This window comes from Mesocricetus auratus, unplaced genomic scaffold, assembly GCF_017639785.1.
Source record: "Mesocricetus auratus isolate SY011 unplaced genomic scaffold, BCM_Maur_2.0 Super-Scaffold_100006, whole genome shotgun sequence".
In the NCBI taxonomy this organism is placed as follows: domain Eukaryota; kingdom Metazoa; phylum Chordata; class Mammalia; order Rodentia; family Cricetidae; genus Mesocricetus; species Mesocricetus auratus.
The window spans coordinates 99862577-99877937 of NW_024429190.1; the positions used below are offsets into that span (position 1 = coordinate 99862577).

General features: G+C 38.4%; 1 protein-coding gene across 5 annotated transcripts in view; it reads right to left on the reverse strand.

The window, feature by feature from the left end:
- The window catches only part of Ankrd28 (ankyrin repeat domain 28), a 150190-nt gene that overhangs the window by 7004 nt on the left and 127825 nt on the right, over positions 1 to 15361 (reverse strand). For all 5 annotated transcript variants that reach the window (XM_040747752.1, XM_040747753.1, XM_040747750.1 and 2 more), the window contains 10 exons: positions 11440 to 11641; positions 8646 to 8733; positions 8194 to 8311; positions 7894 to 8113; positions 5951 to 6038; positions 5780 to 5863; positions 5102 to 5247; positions 4250 to 4332; positions 3842 to 3924; positions 2066 to 2157 (listed from right to left, as the gene is read on the reverse strand). In XM_040747752.1, the coding sequence (XP_040603686.1) occupies positions 2066 to 2157; positions 3842 to 3924; positions 4250 to 4332; positions 5102 to 5247; positions 5780 to 5863; positions 5951 to 6038; positions 7894 to 8113; positions 8194 to 8311; positions 8646 to 8733; positions 11440 to 11641 (1204 nt within the window). The remainder of the gene's footprint in view (positions 1 to 2065; positions 2158 to 3841; positions 3925 to 4249; positions 4333 to 5101; positions 5248 to 5779; positions 5864 to 5950; positions 6039 to 7893; positions 8114 to 8193; positions 8312 to 8645; positions 8734 to 11439; positions 11642 to 15361) is intronic.

The window sequence follows — 15361 nt, forward strand, 5'->3', positions numbered from 1 at the left end:
TCTGGGTTAAGAAAAATAAGGTTTGATGGAGGAAGACCCCTGAAAAATCTCCCCTGGGAATGGATGGCCCAGACTTACAATGTTTCAGATACCTCTGCTGCAGTTTCCTCTTGAGTATTTGCTTTGAACCTTTTGTGTGTGTGTGTGTGTGTGTGTGTGTGTGTCTTATTGTTCTTTTGCTTATTTGTTTTGATTTCCATTGTGTGTGTGTCTTTTCTGTTTATTTTTAAGGAGACAGGGGATAAGGTGGAGAGGAAGAGAGAGGGAGAGAGGGGGAGGAGGGAAGAAGGGAAGAGGAGCAAGAGAGCACATAAGATTCCATGAGTAGGGAGGTAGGGAGGGTCTGGGAGGAATTGGGAAGGAAAAACATGATCAAAATACATTACATGAAAAAATCATCAATAAAAAAGGTCCCCTTCCCACTTGCTGATGTTTTGGAGTGTCTTTGATCAGATCTTGTAAGGAAGGGTTAAGATTCTTTAATGTTCCTTGACAGGGAGTAGACTACATCATACTTATTCCACACAGAAGCCTCAGCCTTAACAGTTTTGACATAATTAAACATGCAACAAACACCCACTGATTTCCCGAACTCTTCTGATACTTAGGAAACATCAGTGAACACGGATGACAAAGATTCTCTGCTTTTATGGAGAGACACATCAACACAAAAAGTACACCATATTCAGTAAGTTAGACTATAATAAGCTTTACCCAGAATGAGAGATGAACAGGCTAACTGGGAATATGAATGCTGTAATACAGTTAATTAGCTTCATGGAGAGGATAAAAACTAAGCAATGATTTGAAAGAGGTGAAGGATTTAGTCAAAGAATACTTGCAGGTCAGAGTGTTCCAGGCAGAAGACAGAGCTAAAACAAAACTATAATGTACACAGAGACTCTATGGTAGTTTTGCTGGAGGAGCGAAACAAGGCAGAAAGGTCTTAAGAGCAGATCACTTTGTAGGTCACTGTGAGAACTATGAACAAGCTGACAGGAGAAATACGATGTGTTTTAAAAATATCTGTGAGGGTAGTAAGCAGAGAGAAAGAGACAAACACTGGATTTACTTTAAAGGTAATGAGTAGCTTTTGCTGGTGCAGTAGCCATGAGAGAGGAACCAAAGACAATTCAAACTCCTGCCTTGAGCTATAAAGAAAGGACTGGTTTTCAACTGAAATCACGGCTGGAAGGGAAAGTTTGGAGTCGGTAAGGAAAAACATTGACAGTTCTATTTATTAGACATCTATATGTTATTATTAATAAAGCAGTTGGATATATGAATGCAAACACTGGGGAAGTTGTGGGCAGGCAACATAAATTTAGGGCATCATTAAATAATTAGATATTAGAACTATTAGTGTAGAGCCCTTAAAAGCCAAGTAAAGGAAGTTTATCAAGACAAAAGGAGTCACATACTAAAAGCTGACCTGCCAAGTGAAACAAGAACTGACTTAATACTGTGGAGAACCAAGAACCTTGATGAGAAGAGTTCTACAGTGTGGTGGGGACAAAGGCCCGTCTACAGTGGTGGCTGAAAAAGTTGTGAGGTTGGCTGCTGAGGTACACAACTAGTATCTTTATGCTGACTGGGGAGGCCGGGTAGAGCACTTGTAGAATATGCACAGGCCCTAGATTTGATTCCAACACCGCAAACACATAGTGATATATCGATAGGGAGTAATTGTTAAAGTCATAGTCTCTGACAGGAAAAAGGTTACAGAACCTAATGTAAGAGTAGAAGGCTTTGTCTAAGAATACGTTTTAGTAGGGTCTTGGTAAATATTTGTTGAAAAAACAAAATCTTTGGCTACCAAAATAAATAATAGTAATGATCAAATAGCAAACATCACATCTGGCTTAACAGACAATACATAAATTCAGATGGACTTTCCTTGTTTCTTTTGCTCTTATTTCTTGTTACAAAAAACTCAGTATTAATTTCAGTGCTCTTCTTTGCCCAATACAAATAGCACCAAACTTCATTTTACTTCAAAGATGCACCATCAAGAGGAAAACTACCAAGAAGTTGGCCAAGGGCAGGGTACACAGTGCTCCCTTACCATTTTCATCGACGGCAAGAACGCTAGCTCCTTTCCCCAGAAGCTCTTGAACAACCATTGTTAGCCCATTTCGGGCAGCAACATGCAGAGGCCTGTGGGAAAAAATTGTACATATATGTGTAGTTCATGCACAGACACATATCTGGCTACAAAGAGCATCTGGCCAAGTTGTGAAGACCTAAAGATAAGAATTTGTGTCCCACATTGGGTACCACGCGTACCAATACTTTCTTCTCAGTACCACTAGACTCATCTCCATACGGCCCATCCTGCTTCCTCTGTGTGGCTGCCGACTCTGCCTTTCTTCTTCCCAAAGTTCTCTCTCTGCTGGCAAATCCCGCATATACTCTCTTGCCTAGTTACTGGCCATTGAGATTTTTTTTTTTACACCAATCACTGCACTACATATTCATGTAATGTACAAATATCCCACAACATTAAGACATCCAATTCTCAACCAATACAGATGAGAGGGGCAGCAGTGCCTCCATAGAGAGTCCGGCTTAGACATCAGAAGTAGTTTCCAAGCCTCACTGAAAACTTTGTACCTTCTAAGATTCCATATTTAAAAAGAGTTAACCAAATGAACTACTCTTTTTTTTTTAATAATTTCTTGTACTTTTGAGGTTTTAATATAATTACATAATTTATTCTTCCCTTCTTCTAAACCCTCCCATATACTCCTTTTTGCTCTCTTCAAATTCATGGCCTCTTTTTACTTATTGTTATCCCATTCATATATATGTATATTTCTAAATATAACCTGTTCAGTCTGTATCATGCTACTTGTATATACTGCATGTGCCTTTTCTGGTCAACCACTGGTATTACATTAGTGTACTCTTCCTTGGAAAAGACTATTTCTTACTCTCAGCATTTCTGAGGTACCAGTAGTTCTTTGTGAGGCTCTCCCTGGGCTTTCCCTGGTCCACTCTGGAAAGGCTATTGTTACTGTCCTTATTTGGGTCATGTTGTTAAGACTTTACAGGGGTAGCTTCTGACTTTACCAGAAGATGCAGTTTCACAAAAAATTCCCATCTTTTGATTCCCTCTTCCACAATGTTCCCTGAATCTTAGGTGTAACTAGATACCCACTGTGACTGGGTGAACTACAGTCTTAACTTAGTAAGAAATGAGGTTAACAAATACATAATAAAAACTATAACCTATAATACCATAAATTCTAATAATCTTTAAAAGATGTTTATTGGCCCATGACTAACATTTGGGTCTGAGGGATTTGACTGAACCCAGAATGTGAACTATTTCAAGCATTTTTTTTCTTTTTTATAACCAATGGAAACTGGAAGATGAAAATGGGAGACATGGGCCTAACTAAGATCTCTGTCAGTTAAACTCAAAGTTTACTGCTTATACTAAGAGACCAATTCGTTCTGAAACCTCTTTAAATTTATATAAACACACACACACAGAGAGAGAGAGAGAGAGAGAGAGAGAGAGAGAGAGAGAGAGAGAGAGCTTCTTACCTCATTTGCTGCTAGTATAAAATGGCACTTTTCAGCTGATTTTGATATTACACAAAATAGCACTACTTCCCTTTTAAAATTATATAAGTAAAAATTCAAAGTTGTAATAAAGTTTCAGTTCAAAATATTTTAAAGTAGTAGAGCTTTCAGTTGTATGATTTCATAAGTGAGTTATTGTTTAAACAGTTTGTAACTGATCTATATTACTGGTCACATTTTAAAAAGTTCATTTATCCTTTTTTAGAATTATAGAGAGCACAAAGTTTACTCAGATTCTCAAAGTACTTACGTTTGCAAGGCTGCGTTGGTTGCATTGATGAGGTTTCTATCTGTTATCTTTTCCAGTATTAACAAGGCACTAGTTTCATGACCCTAAAATTGGGACAAATAGCTCTTAAAAACAGCACACTATTAAGAATAAACCATCTCTAACATATGTACAAAATTACATAGCTCATGATTTTTATAAGCTAATGTCTGAAATATTTGTTCAAAGATATCAGAAATGAGAATAAGACAGGCCAATAATAGTTAAGTGTTAAGCTTGTATATCAAAACCTAGTATGCCAACACGCCCCCCACCACCCACCCAAGAAACTTAGGTTTGGTATTGACTTCTGCTCATTTTAGTGAGCTGGAAAAACTGAATTTCACTCAATAGTAGCCATGAAAATACATCCTTAAACTATAACCATACCTTGCCGCAAGCCAAGTGAAGGGCGGTATTTTTACTCTTATCTTGTAAAGTTAGATCTGCACTAGCACTGCTAACCAGCATCTCTGGGAGGGAAAAGGGCATCAATTATTATGTTTATGAACATGTTTCTGAGACTACCAATAACTCAGTATAGAGAAATGAAGACATACAGCAAAAAATACCTCTCTTGCAAATACTTAATTGCAAGAAAAACACTATAATACACAACAAACACAATATATTACCATATAATAAGAGACTTTTCTATTCTTGTGCAAATCAGATGGTAGCAACAATAATTAGTATTTTGGAGTGTTAATAAATCTCAAAGTTTTATATGCCTGGATTTATGGGTTATATTTAACCCTCACATCAATCTTTTGGTAGATGCTATAATTTTTTTCACTTCACAAGTGAAAGAACTGAGGCAGGAGGTCACTTAAAATCTAGGACTTAGAGTCATGCTCTGACCCCAGAGTCAGTGTTGCCAAACCGCGAGGTTAAAGTACCTTGATAAAGAAAAATTTTCAGTCAGTAAAGGCAATGCTCCAAAATGAAAATGTGGAATGGTGAGAGAATTCATGGAAGTCAGAAGGGCTGGGAATCTAAGTTACACACATAGAACAATTGAAAAAAAATAAATAAAGCAACATGGGCTGTGCTTTACTACCCAGCCCAGAGTAGCCTTACGCTTGCGATCTTCTGGCAGGCTCTTGGGTAGCTGAGTTATAGGTGCACACTAAGCAGGTGCTACACAATTTCTCTTTTCTTATGGAGACATTATGTAGCCAAGGCAGACCTCATACTCAAGGCAGTCCTACTGCCTCAGCCTTCTCTAAACAGTTTCTTTACCAACTGTATTGGTTTGTCCGTTTTCTGCAGCCATCATGAGCGGTGTTTTTCCACTAGAGTCCACGGAATTGACTTGAGCATTATGGCTGAGCAGCAGCTGTAAACACTCTACATGGTCTGTGAAGGCAGCGGCATGGAGAGGCGTTCTGGGACACAGGGAAATATAGAACAAAAGCTGAACAGCACATACACTGGAAATATTACTCCTGAATTTAGTTATAAAAGTATTGTTAAGATACAAATCGAAACTCACAAATTTCTACTTTTAGGTATGTATATTTAATATAATCTTAAACTATAATGCCTAAAATAAGGATGAACTATATAATATAGTACTGTTAAAATATATTATATTGTTAAAGAAAACTTAAAAGGGGTAATAGTTTACTCCCAAACTATTACTTATTACAATGGTTAGACTCTTCTTTCAGTTTTTAATTCAGTTTAGAAAACTATTACATTTTTAAGCAATTTTCTTTGGGTTTAAAATCATACTTCTTAAATTAGAAGTAATGTTTATATTTTAAAATAAAATGACAAAAAATGAAATGTCATAATAATGCAGAGAACTTAAGACTTTACAATAATTTACAACATCTGCAAAATCCTGTTTTCAGTTAGATTTGAGTTCTCTGTAAGCACCCGAATAGAAGGTCAATAGTTACAGGGCTTTCTTACCTTCCCTTTGAATCTGTGGCATTCACAATGCTGGCTCCTAAGGTATCGATAAGCATCTCAGCAGCACCTTCATTGTCATTGATCCTAGACAAGGTACAAGGCGATCAGTCTCACCGCCACAGTGTTTTCTAAAACACCCCAGGGAACTTGACTCACTATGACTTTACTTACACAGCACAATGCAATGGACTGAAAGCATTTCCATCAATTTTCTGGAAAACATCCTGTTCTAACAGTAGTTCCACACATGTCTCATGACCTAATGGGTACATAAGAACTGGATATTAAAATCCAAGAGATACTTGCAACAATCTCAAATACACAGAAGTATCTAGAAGGAGAACGTTCAAGACTCTGCTCCATCCCATATCTACTCTTTAGACCATAACCAGAGATCTCAATAGCTCTACAAAGTGCCTGTACAAACTTATTTTCTTTCTTTTTATACCTCAAATGGTATATTTTGTTCTGCAAATTTCCTTTTCAATTAATGAACTGTATTATCTTTCTATAATAACAAGCAAAGGACAATTTCTTAAAACACGGTTGTGAAAAAGGAAAACTATATTGACTGATACAAGAAGTAGGTAGATAGCTTTTTTAAAAGCCACTTTAAAAACAGAAACAAAAAATAACACTCAACAATAAATAAAAATAATAAATCCCAATCAAAACTTCAGATTTTCTTAGCTTAGGAGTTGGTTCCCAGGAAGCGAATCCAGGCTGTCAGGCACAGTGGCAGGCACTTTACTTGCTGAGCCATGTTCCAGTTCCTCAAAAAGTTGCTCTTATAAAGACCTTTAAACTTCTCAGGTCCCATTAACAATGCACATGTTATCAGTAGCCCTGAGACCCAGGGTTAGAGACCCACTATCTGAGCTGTGTATGGAGTGCTTCATCTGCTATCCAGGGACCAGCACTGGGTAGAACCAAGATGACAACCTCAGCATTTCTCTTAATAGTTCAGAAAATTATTTTTCTGTTTTGTTTTTTGAGACAGGGTTTCTTTGTGTAGCCCTGGCTATATTAGCTCTGTAGACCAGGCTGGCCTCAAACTCACAAAGATCCCCATTGCCTCAAGTGCTGGGTTTAAAGTTGTGCATTACCACTGCCCAGCTCAGAAAGTTATTTCTAAAGGTGCTTAAGAATGTCAAGAAAAGTTGATCAGCTTTTGAAAGAAATAAATAAGAAAATCAAAATACTCAAACGTATACAAGAAAATTACTATAATTTGAAATTCTGGACTTTATAGAGCCAGTTCTTTTCTAAAACCTAGTCATCATTTCCTTTTGAGAGACAAGCTTGTTTTGATTTAATTAGAGTAATTCCATTTTTCAAAAAATTTATGTGCATTGGTGGCTTCCCTGCACATATATCCTTATGAGGGTGTCAGGTACCCTGGAACTGGAGTTACAGACAGTTGTGAGCTGCCATGTGGGTGCTGGGAATTGAACCCAGGTCCTCTAGAAGAATAGCCAGTCCTCTTAATTGCTGAGCCATCTCTCCAGCCCCTGAGTACTTTCTGTACAAAAATTACTAATCAGAATAAAACCATTTAATATATTCCACAAATTAGCAGGCATTTGGCTAAAAATATGACATTAATTTAATTTTAGACTGTATGGTCTTTTATTGCACGAACTAACATACATTCTTCCAGTTCAATTCTGACACTACAATTTTACTTCTATGGAAAAAAAAAATCAGACACACCTGTTTTTTAATGGTAACCAGGTATGCTCTTTGTGTAAATTCTGTTTCTTGTACAAAATGTACAAGATAGGATTTTTTTTTCTTTTTTCTTTTGAGACAGGGTTTCTCTGTGTAACAGCCCTGGCTGTCCTGAACTTGCTTTGTAGACCAGGCTGCCCTCAAACTCACAGAGATCTGCCTGCCTCTGCCTCCCAAATGCTGGGATTAAAGGTGTATGCCACCATGGCCAGGCAAGATAAGAAATGTTATGAAAGTGAACCTCCAAAAGACAAGTAAATGCTCTACCTTTGGAAATACACTTCTGTGTGACATGGTTTTTAAATAGTTGTCACTGATAACATTAAAAAAAAATCAGCCAATAAAAAATTTTGCCTTCACCAGGTTTTTATGGGATACTTAACCATTGTAGCAAGCCCAGTGAAGTGCTGTATACCCATGATTGTCTACTATGGCTGGATTTGCATCCATGGATGCTGCTGACTGCAAAAGGGCTCCAAGAACTCCAATGTGTCCACAGGCAGCTGACAAGTGTATAGGTGTCCGACCCCTGCTGTCCCGTAGTAAGCACTTAGCACCATGTTGAAGTAATGCATCTACACATTCTTCATGGCCTGTAACTGCCTGCAAAAACAATTTGGGTGTATTAAATCCATCATGTGGGGCACCATGGACCATCTTTAGTTAATTTAATTTTGGCTTACCCCCCTATGCAATGCTGTCCTTCCCCACTTATCTTTGGCATCTACATTTGCTCCTTTGTTCAGTAGTGAGTATACACAGTCCGTGTGTCCGTTGAGAACAGACAGCATAAGAGGTGTCCTGAATAATAACAGAAGTAGGTTTAGTGCTATCACTTACAAAACTCAATAAAACAGCAATGATGGGTTGGATTATTTTCTATATATTCACTTGTGACATAACTTTGTTATGTATTTATGGTTCAGTTACAAACTATGACATATTTACTAAGATAGGGGTCAAAATATTAGAATATCTAGCATTTTAAAGTATAGTGGCACATGCCTGTAATTCCAACACCAAAAAGGGTGAAGTAGTGAGATTGTGGAGTGGAGAATTGCCTGGGTTACATCATGAGATGTCTCAAAAACAAACAAACAAACAAAAGGCTTATTTAAAAATTATTAAAACTTACTGTCCATTTCCATCTTGAATATCTACTGCATTCTGTGGTTCTGCATTTCCTATTAATAACCGTAAGCATTCTGAATGACCATTTGTTGCTGTAAAGTAAAAAAAAAAACTTTATTATATACAACAAAACAAAAAATATCTTAGAGTAAGCACATCTTTTATAATATAATTCTGGGACAACTTCACTGAATTCAATAATCAGAAGGCCAACTACATGTACAAAGCAGGTTTTGTGCTATATTTGCTGTTAAGAGACTCATGTATGCACACAGTAAGCAGAATGCACATTGACACCTATCCCTTCATCCTCTCTCATGTTAACAGAATCCTCATTTTATTTAGCTTGCCACGAGGAAGAGTGACCTGTCTCCTGTTAAGGGGTCCAATCAACCATATTAGACTATGTCAGTCACAAACCAAGTCAATCATATTAATTTCATTTTCCTTTGAAAGAGATTTGCTGCATGATGAGTACAAGGTCCAGAGCCAAACAGTAAGACATTGAGAAGTCTAGAGAGCTTTTGGCACATAATTTTAATTTTGATAATGAAAAGCCTTCTTTCTAAAATCCCAGTTGTGGATGTGACCCTCCACAGGGTGATGCGAATGCAAATCAGGAGGCAATAAAGAATCTAGTGGAGTGCTGACTGACACTGTGGGATCAGTCACTGTAGAACTGCGCCACACTCTAACAGGGATGAGACTAAACCCACCAATTTAGGACACATTTGCTTGGGTGATTTATACCTGAAAAGATTTTGAGATGGTACATGTGTGATAAATGAAACATATCTTGCAAAGAAATGTTATTATAAGCCCAAAAGCCTTACTGGCAAACAGAAGAACAACCCCTCCTTCCATCTCAATAGGAGCTTTCAAAATATATCTCCTTCAAAATTCAGGTCCTGTCTCAAGTAATAAACTTGAAGTATATGGAAATATGTAAGTGACAACATGGTTCAGAAAGGAAAGTCTTCCACTATTTCTAAGTCAGAAAAAGAAAGAAAAAGTAATGACAGAAAAATAGATGCCTAATTGTCTATAGTCTTTTCTTTTCTTTTTCTTTTGGAGGCAGGGTCTCATGTAGCCTAAGCAAGCCTCGGATTCATTGTTTATCAAAGCATGACCCTGAACTCCTGATCTTTCTGCTTCTACTTCCTAAGTGCAGAGATTACAGGTGAGAACCACCAGACCTTCTTTGTATGGTTCTGGGGATGGACTGCTGACCTTCGTGCTGAGGTTGTAAGCATGTACTACCATTCCCCTTTCGTGTGGTACTGGAGTTGAACCCAGGGCTTCACACACGGTAGGCAAGCACTCTACCAGCTAAGGCAACACACCCCCCTTTCTACACTACTTTTTTTTTTTTTTTCAAGAGGGGTTTCTCTGTGTAATAGTCCTGGCTGTCCTGGAACTCACTCCATAGACCAGGCTGGCCTCAAACTCAGAGAGATCCTCCTGCCTCTGCTTCCCCAGGGCTGGAATTAAAGATGTGCCACCACTGCCTGGCTGACTCCATTCTTATAGAAAATGACTTCTTATTCATACTACTTGATAGTTTCTACAAACATCTTTAAAGAGTTTAAATGCTCATTAGAATATTTGTCCCTCAGCCTTGTCTGAATATCCAATAGTTTTAAAAAGCTGTTCTTACGGATTATTCCATAAACACAAGGTGAACTGAATCAGAACACATAAAGATCGGAACTAATAAAAACACTTGACTACTATTTTTCAATTGTTCCAGTTTTGTGTCTTCTATTGGTATACTGCTAGTACTGAGTCATTTCTATGATTGTTCCTTCCCCTTTGCCAGTCTTTTCCTACATACCAATAACTTGATTACACATCCCTGCATTTTTTTGGTACATTGGCAAAATTATGAAACTACAACTTGGGGTAGTTCTTACAGAAGTTAACATCTGTAAGCTTTTCCTAAGTGTTTAATGCAGTATACCAGTAAAATAAAGTGACTTTTGGGACTGGAGAGATGGATCAGTAGCTAGGAGAGCTCCTGCTCTTACAAAGACGCCAGGTTTGATTCCTAATACCGACATGACGACTCACCACCATCCACAACTCCAGTTCTGGGGGTCTGACACCTTTCTGGCTTTCTCAAGCACCAGGCACACATATGGCATATACATATATATGCAGGTAAAACACTCATACACATGAAATTCAAATAAGTCTTAAAAATTATTCTTAAGACATTAATGGTTGCCATGAAAGTACATGTTAATTAAAACTTCCATTAAAAAGAAGTAAACATACTTGGGAGGTAGAGGCATGCCGATCTCTGTGAGTTTAAGGCCAGCCTGGTCTACAGAGCTAGTTCCAGGACAGCCAGGGCTACACAGAGAAACCCTGTCTCAAAACCCCAAACAAAACAAAAAACAAACCCCAAACAAAACAAACAAAATAAAGAAGTAAAAGAACACTGAACTATGGTGATAATGTAAATATTTTATTTCATAAATCCAATTTCGAGGTATATGATTTTTTTTTTTTTTTTTTTTTGCTTTTCTAGACAGGGATTCTCTGTATTGTTTTGGAGGGTGTCCTGGAACTCGCTCGGTAGATCAGCCTGGCCTCACAGAGATCCGCCTGCCTGTGCCTCCTGAGTGCTGGGATTAAATGTGTGCGCCACCAATTCCCAGCTGGTATACGATTTTTAAGAAGTATTGCTTTTCCTTCAGAATACAATCATTTGACTACTTAACATAAAAAGTACACACAATTACCAGTAGTAGTATGAAAACGTACATTAAGATTATAAACGACATCTGGCATACCTGCTGCATGGATAGGCGTTCTCTTCAAAACGTAATCTTTTACGAGGATTGAAGCTCCCTGATTAATGAGCACATCCACACACTCAACATGGCCCTTAAATGCTGCGAGGTCTAAGGGTGTTCTACCACTACTATTTCTTACATCAAGATCTAACAAAGACTGTACCAACACTTCCAGGGCCTGGTGATGACCATGATAAGCCTAGAATTAAAAATACATAAATTAAAAAAATAGTATTTAGACTGACTCCCCAAGTATGTTTCTGTTTCTCTTGTGGTTCCGGGAATGGAAACCACCAGGTAAGTAAGAAAGTAAGCAAGTTTTACCACTGAGTTAAATGCACAATACCCCACTGCTATGGAAAGTGTAAAGTAAGCAAATTCAGTTTTTTATTGTTATATCTGAGATAATAGAGACTTTTATAATAAGAAGCCAGAGAATTTAAATCATAGATTTTTTTCCCCTTGTAACAATCACCAGCAGTCTCCCATATTAAGGAATACATATTCTGTAAATAATAAAGCCTCAAATGACAGGTGGTAACAATGCCTGAATTATGGCATGCATCAAAAAATGGATGTGAACTGGAGTCCCTGAAGCTGTGGCTGTAAGGCTAATAATAAGGAAGCTTTCCAGACAGTTCACCTTAAAAACCCTGATGTCAATGGCACATACATTTACACTGGACCACACAGTGTATAGGGATGGACTAAAGCAGTAAGTATCAAAGGATGATAAAGCACATGTGCAGCATGTTCAAAAGGTGGGCTGGTGAAATGGCTCAGTGTGTGACAGCACTTGCTGAGCAAGCCTGCTGCCCTAAGTCCAATTTCCAGAACTCATGTAAGGTAGGACAGTCAAAATCATTTAGGCGATGGACTGAAAATGAGGTACACAGGGTTCAGGGTGTCCACTCTAAAAGAAGGGAAAATAAGTCAGAAAGTGGAAGCAAAGAGAAAGCTTGGCTTTGCTGATATCTGTATGGGAGGCTGATTTATCTACAAGTTTAATTATCTTAAGGAGAAGGTGAGTGTAGACAAGAGAATTCATTTTAGGATCACACCCAACTTTATTTGGCAATATTAAGTGGGAAAACTCATGCTACCCCAAGAATGAGCTTTGACGAATCTCATGGGATACACAGAAGACAGTATTTAGACAAAAAAAATCAAGAGGAGAGAAAATGAAGACTAGGAAGCATCATGCTTTGTTATAGGGCTCTTTCTCATCACCTCTGCTACAGGAACAAAGGAAAAAAAACAACCCAATATCTAGCACCAGCATTAGGAAGAAATAATACTTTCTTTAGGACTCACTCCAGTATTCCACTGGATCAGGCTGTCTGACAATGTGAGTTGAAATAAAAAAAAAAAAACTAGTTCAACTAAATTTCTGAAAGCTTTTAGGATTGGATATAAAATGCTAACATTGCAATATAATCACATTTCACTGAGTTTAATCATTAAACTGCAAAACTACGTTCATTTCAGTTTAGAAAAAGGAACACAGCAGCACTTACTAAGAGATGAAACAACAGTGAGTGTCCATTGGTAAACTAACTGAATACAAACTACAGTGTGCACATATGTAAGCTCAAAAGTGAGGAACAGCATAGGGAAAGTATATTAAATGAAATAAGACACTCCAAACAAACTCAAAAGAGAAATACTATGATTCCATTTTAATGTGGCATATAGGTTAGTCAAATTTATGAAAATAGCTAGAGGGAGAGGAAAATGCATAGCTGTTGTTCCAATGAATTTAGAGTTTCAATTCTTGAGACAGAAGAGTTCTAGAGATCTAATGCTACTGAACAGTACTCTAAGAGACACTTAAGAACGTACATTTCATATGGTACGCGTGGCTGTAATTGCAGCATATTGGAGGCTAAAATAAGGAACTGTGAGCTTAAAGCTAGCCTAGGCTACAAAGACCCTATGAGTAAGAAGGGGAAAGGCGGAGGGAAGGAAGAGCTTGTCAAATTAGAGAGCAGAAAAGTAATACCAGTTAGTTAGTAAGATAGTTCTATGACAGACTGCAAGATTTTCAAAAACCACTGTTGCTAACGTGTTAAATCCTTACCAAAGGGTGAATCTAACACCTAGCAAATACTCAAGAAATGAAATGAGTGACAGTAACAATGCAAAAAATGCCTAGCCATCTGCTCAAAGTTCCTTTCTTGTCACCAACAGCTACTTTCTCCACACCGACTTTACATCTACAGACTTAGTACTTACAACTCAAGTCTGGTAAAGGAGATGAGGAAGCAGAAGACTTTAGAATCTACCGTGCTAGCTTGGGTTTATGTCAACTTGGCTCAAACTAGAGTTATCTGAGAGGAGTGAACCTCAGAAAATGCTAGAGTAAAATCTGGTTATAGGCAAGTCTGAGGGGCATTTTCTTAATCAGTGGTTGATATGTGAAGGTCAAGCCCATCGTAGGGGTCCTAACAAAGCATGATGAGCCCGCCAAAGGTGAAATCCAGTAAGCAGCATCCCTCCTTGTCTTTGCATCTGCTCCCTGTTGGGGAAGTCCTGTGATTATGTCAATAAAGCACTGTTGGCCAATAGGAATCTAGATAGGTGGGACTAGGAGTCCAGGAGGACTCTGGGAAGGAGAAACAGAGAGTCAAGATGTAACGCCATGGGGTAGGAAGCCCGGAACTATTCTCCGGTAAGAGAAATACTTAGATTAACAATTATGGGGTAATTACTTAGGTCAGAGCTAGCCAGTAAGAAACAAGCAAGGCCAACAGCTTCATAACTAATATAGCCTCCTGTGTGTTTATTTGGGACTGATGCGGCTCTAGAACCAGGCTGGCGGGAAGGCTTCTCTCAAGGAAAAAGCTTCTCTTTACAGCTCCCCTCTCCAGATTCCCTGTTTGAGTTCCTGCTCTGATTGCCTTCAATAATGAACTGTGGAAGTATGAGCAAAATAAAATAACCCTTTCCTCTCTGTGGCATTTTAAATGAGAACGGCCCCCATAAACTCAGATGTTTAAATGAGAATGGCCCCCATAAACTCAGATGTTTAAATGCTTGCTCCCCAGCTGCTGAACTATTTAGGAAGGATTAGGAGGTGTGTTCTAGTTGGAGAAGGTAAAGCCCACACCAGGCCCAGTCTTGCGCGCGCTCTCTCTCTCTCTCTCTCTCTCTCTCTCTCTCTCTCTCTCTCTCTCTCTCTCTCTCTCTCTCTCTCTCTCTCTCTCTCTCTCTCTCTCTCTCTCTCTCTCTCTCTCTCTCTCTCTCTCTCTCCCTCCCCCTCCCCCTCCCTCTCCCTCTCTCTCCTCTCTCTCTCTCTCTCTCCTCTCCTCTCCCTCTCCCTCTTCCTCTTCCTCTCTCTGCCTGCAGATCAGTACACAAGCACTTACCTAGTGCTCCAGTGCCATGCCTGCCTGCCTGCCACCATGCTCCCTGTCATGATGGGTCATGGACTTACCTTTGAAACTGTAAGCAAGTACCCAATTAAATGCTTTCTTCTACAAAATGCCTTAGTCATGGTGTCTTTTCACAGCAATAGCAAAAGTAACTAAGATATCCCCATATTAGCTTTTGGTCATTGTTTTATCACAGCAATAGAAACCTTAACTAAGCCAGGCACCTTCTTAGTTATTTAGTAACTAGGAAGTAGTACTATGCTGGGGAAGAGGAGAAAGAGGGGAAAGATCAATTCAGTATGTTAGTGCTTGACCATGTGCAAGGAGAACAGTAAGGTAAAAAGTTACAGAATACATGAAAAGAAATAAATGGATTACTGAACTGTTAGTGATTATGTTAAATGAAGTACTATTCCTAACACCAGAGGTCACATAAGTAGCTAGGGATGTATTCTAGTCTCTTGGTGATTAAAGTCCTCTACCCAAACTTGCTTAAAAACTAAATTCTTTCAGTACAGAAAAGCTAAGAGGGGTTTTACTTAATA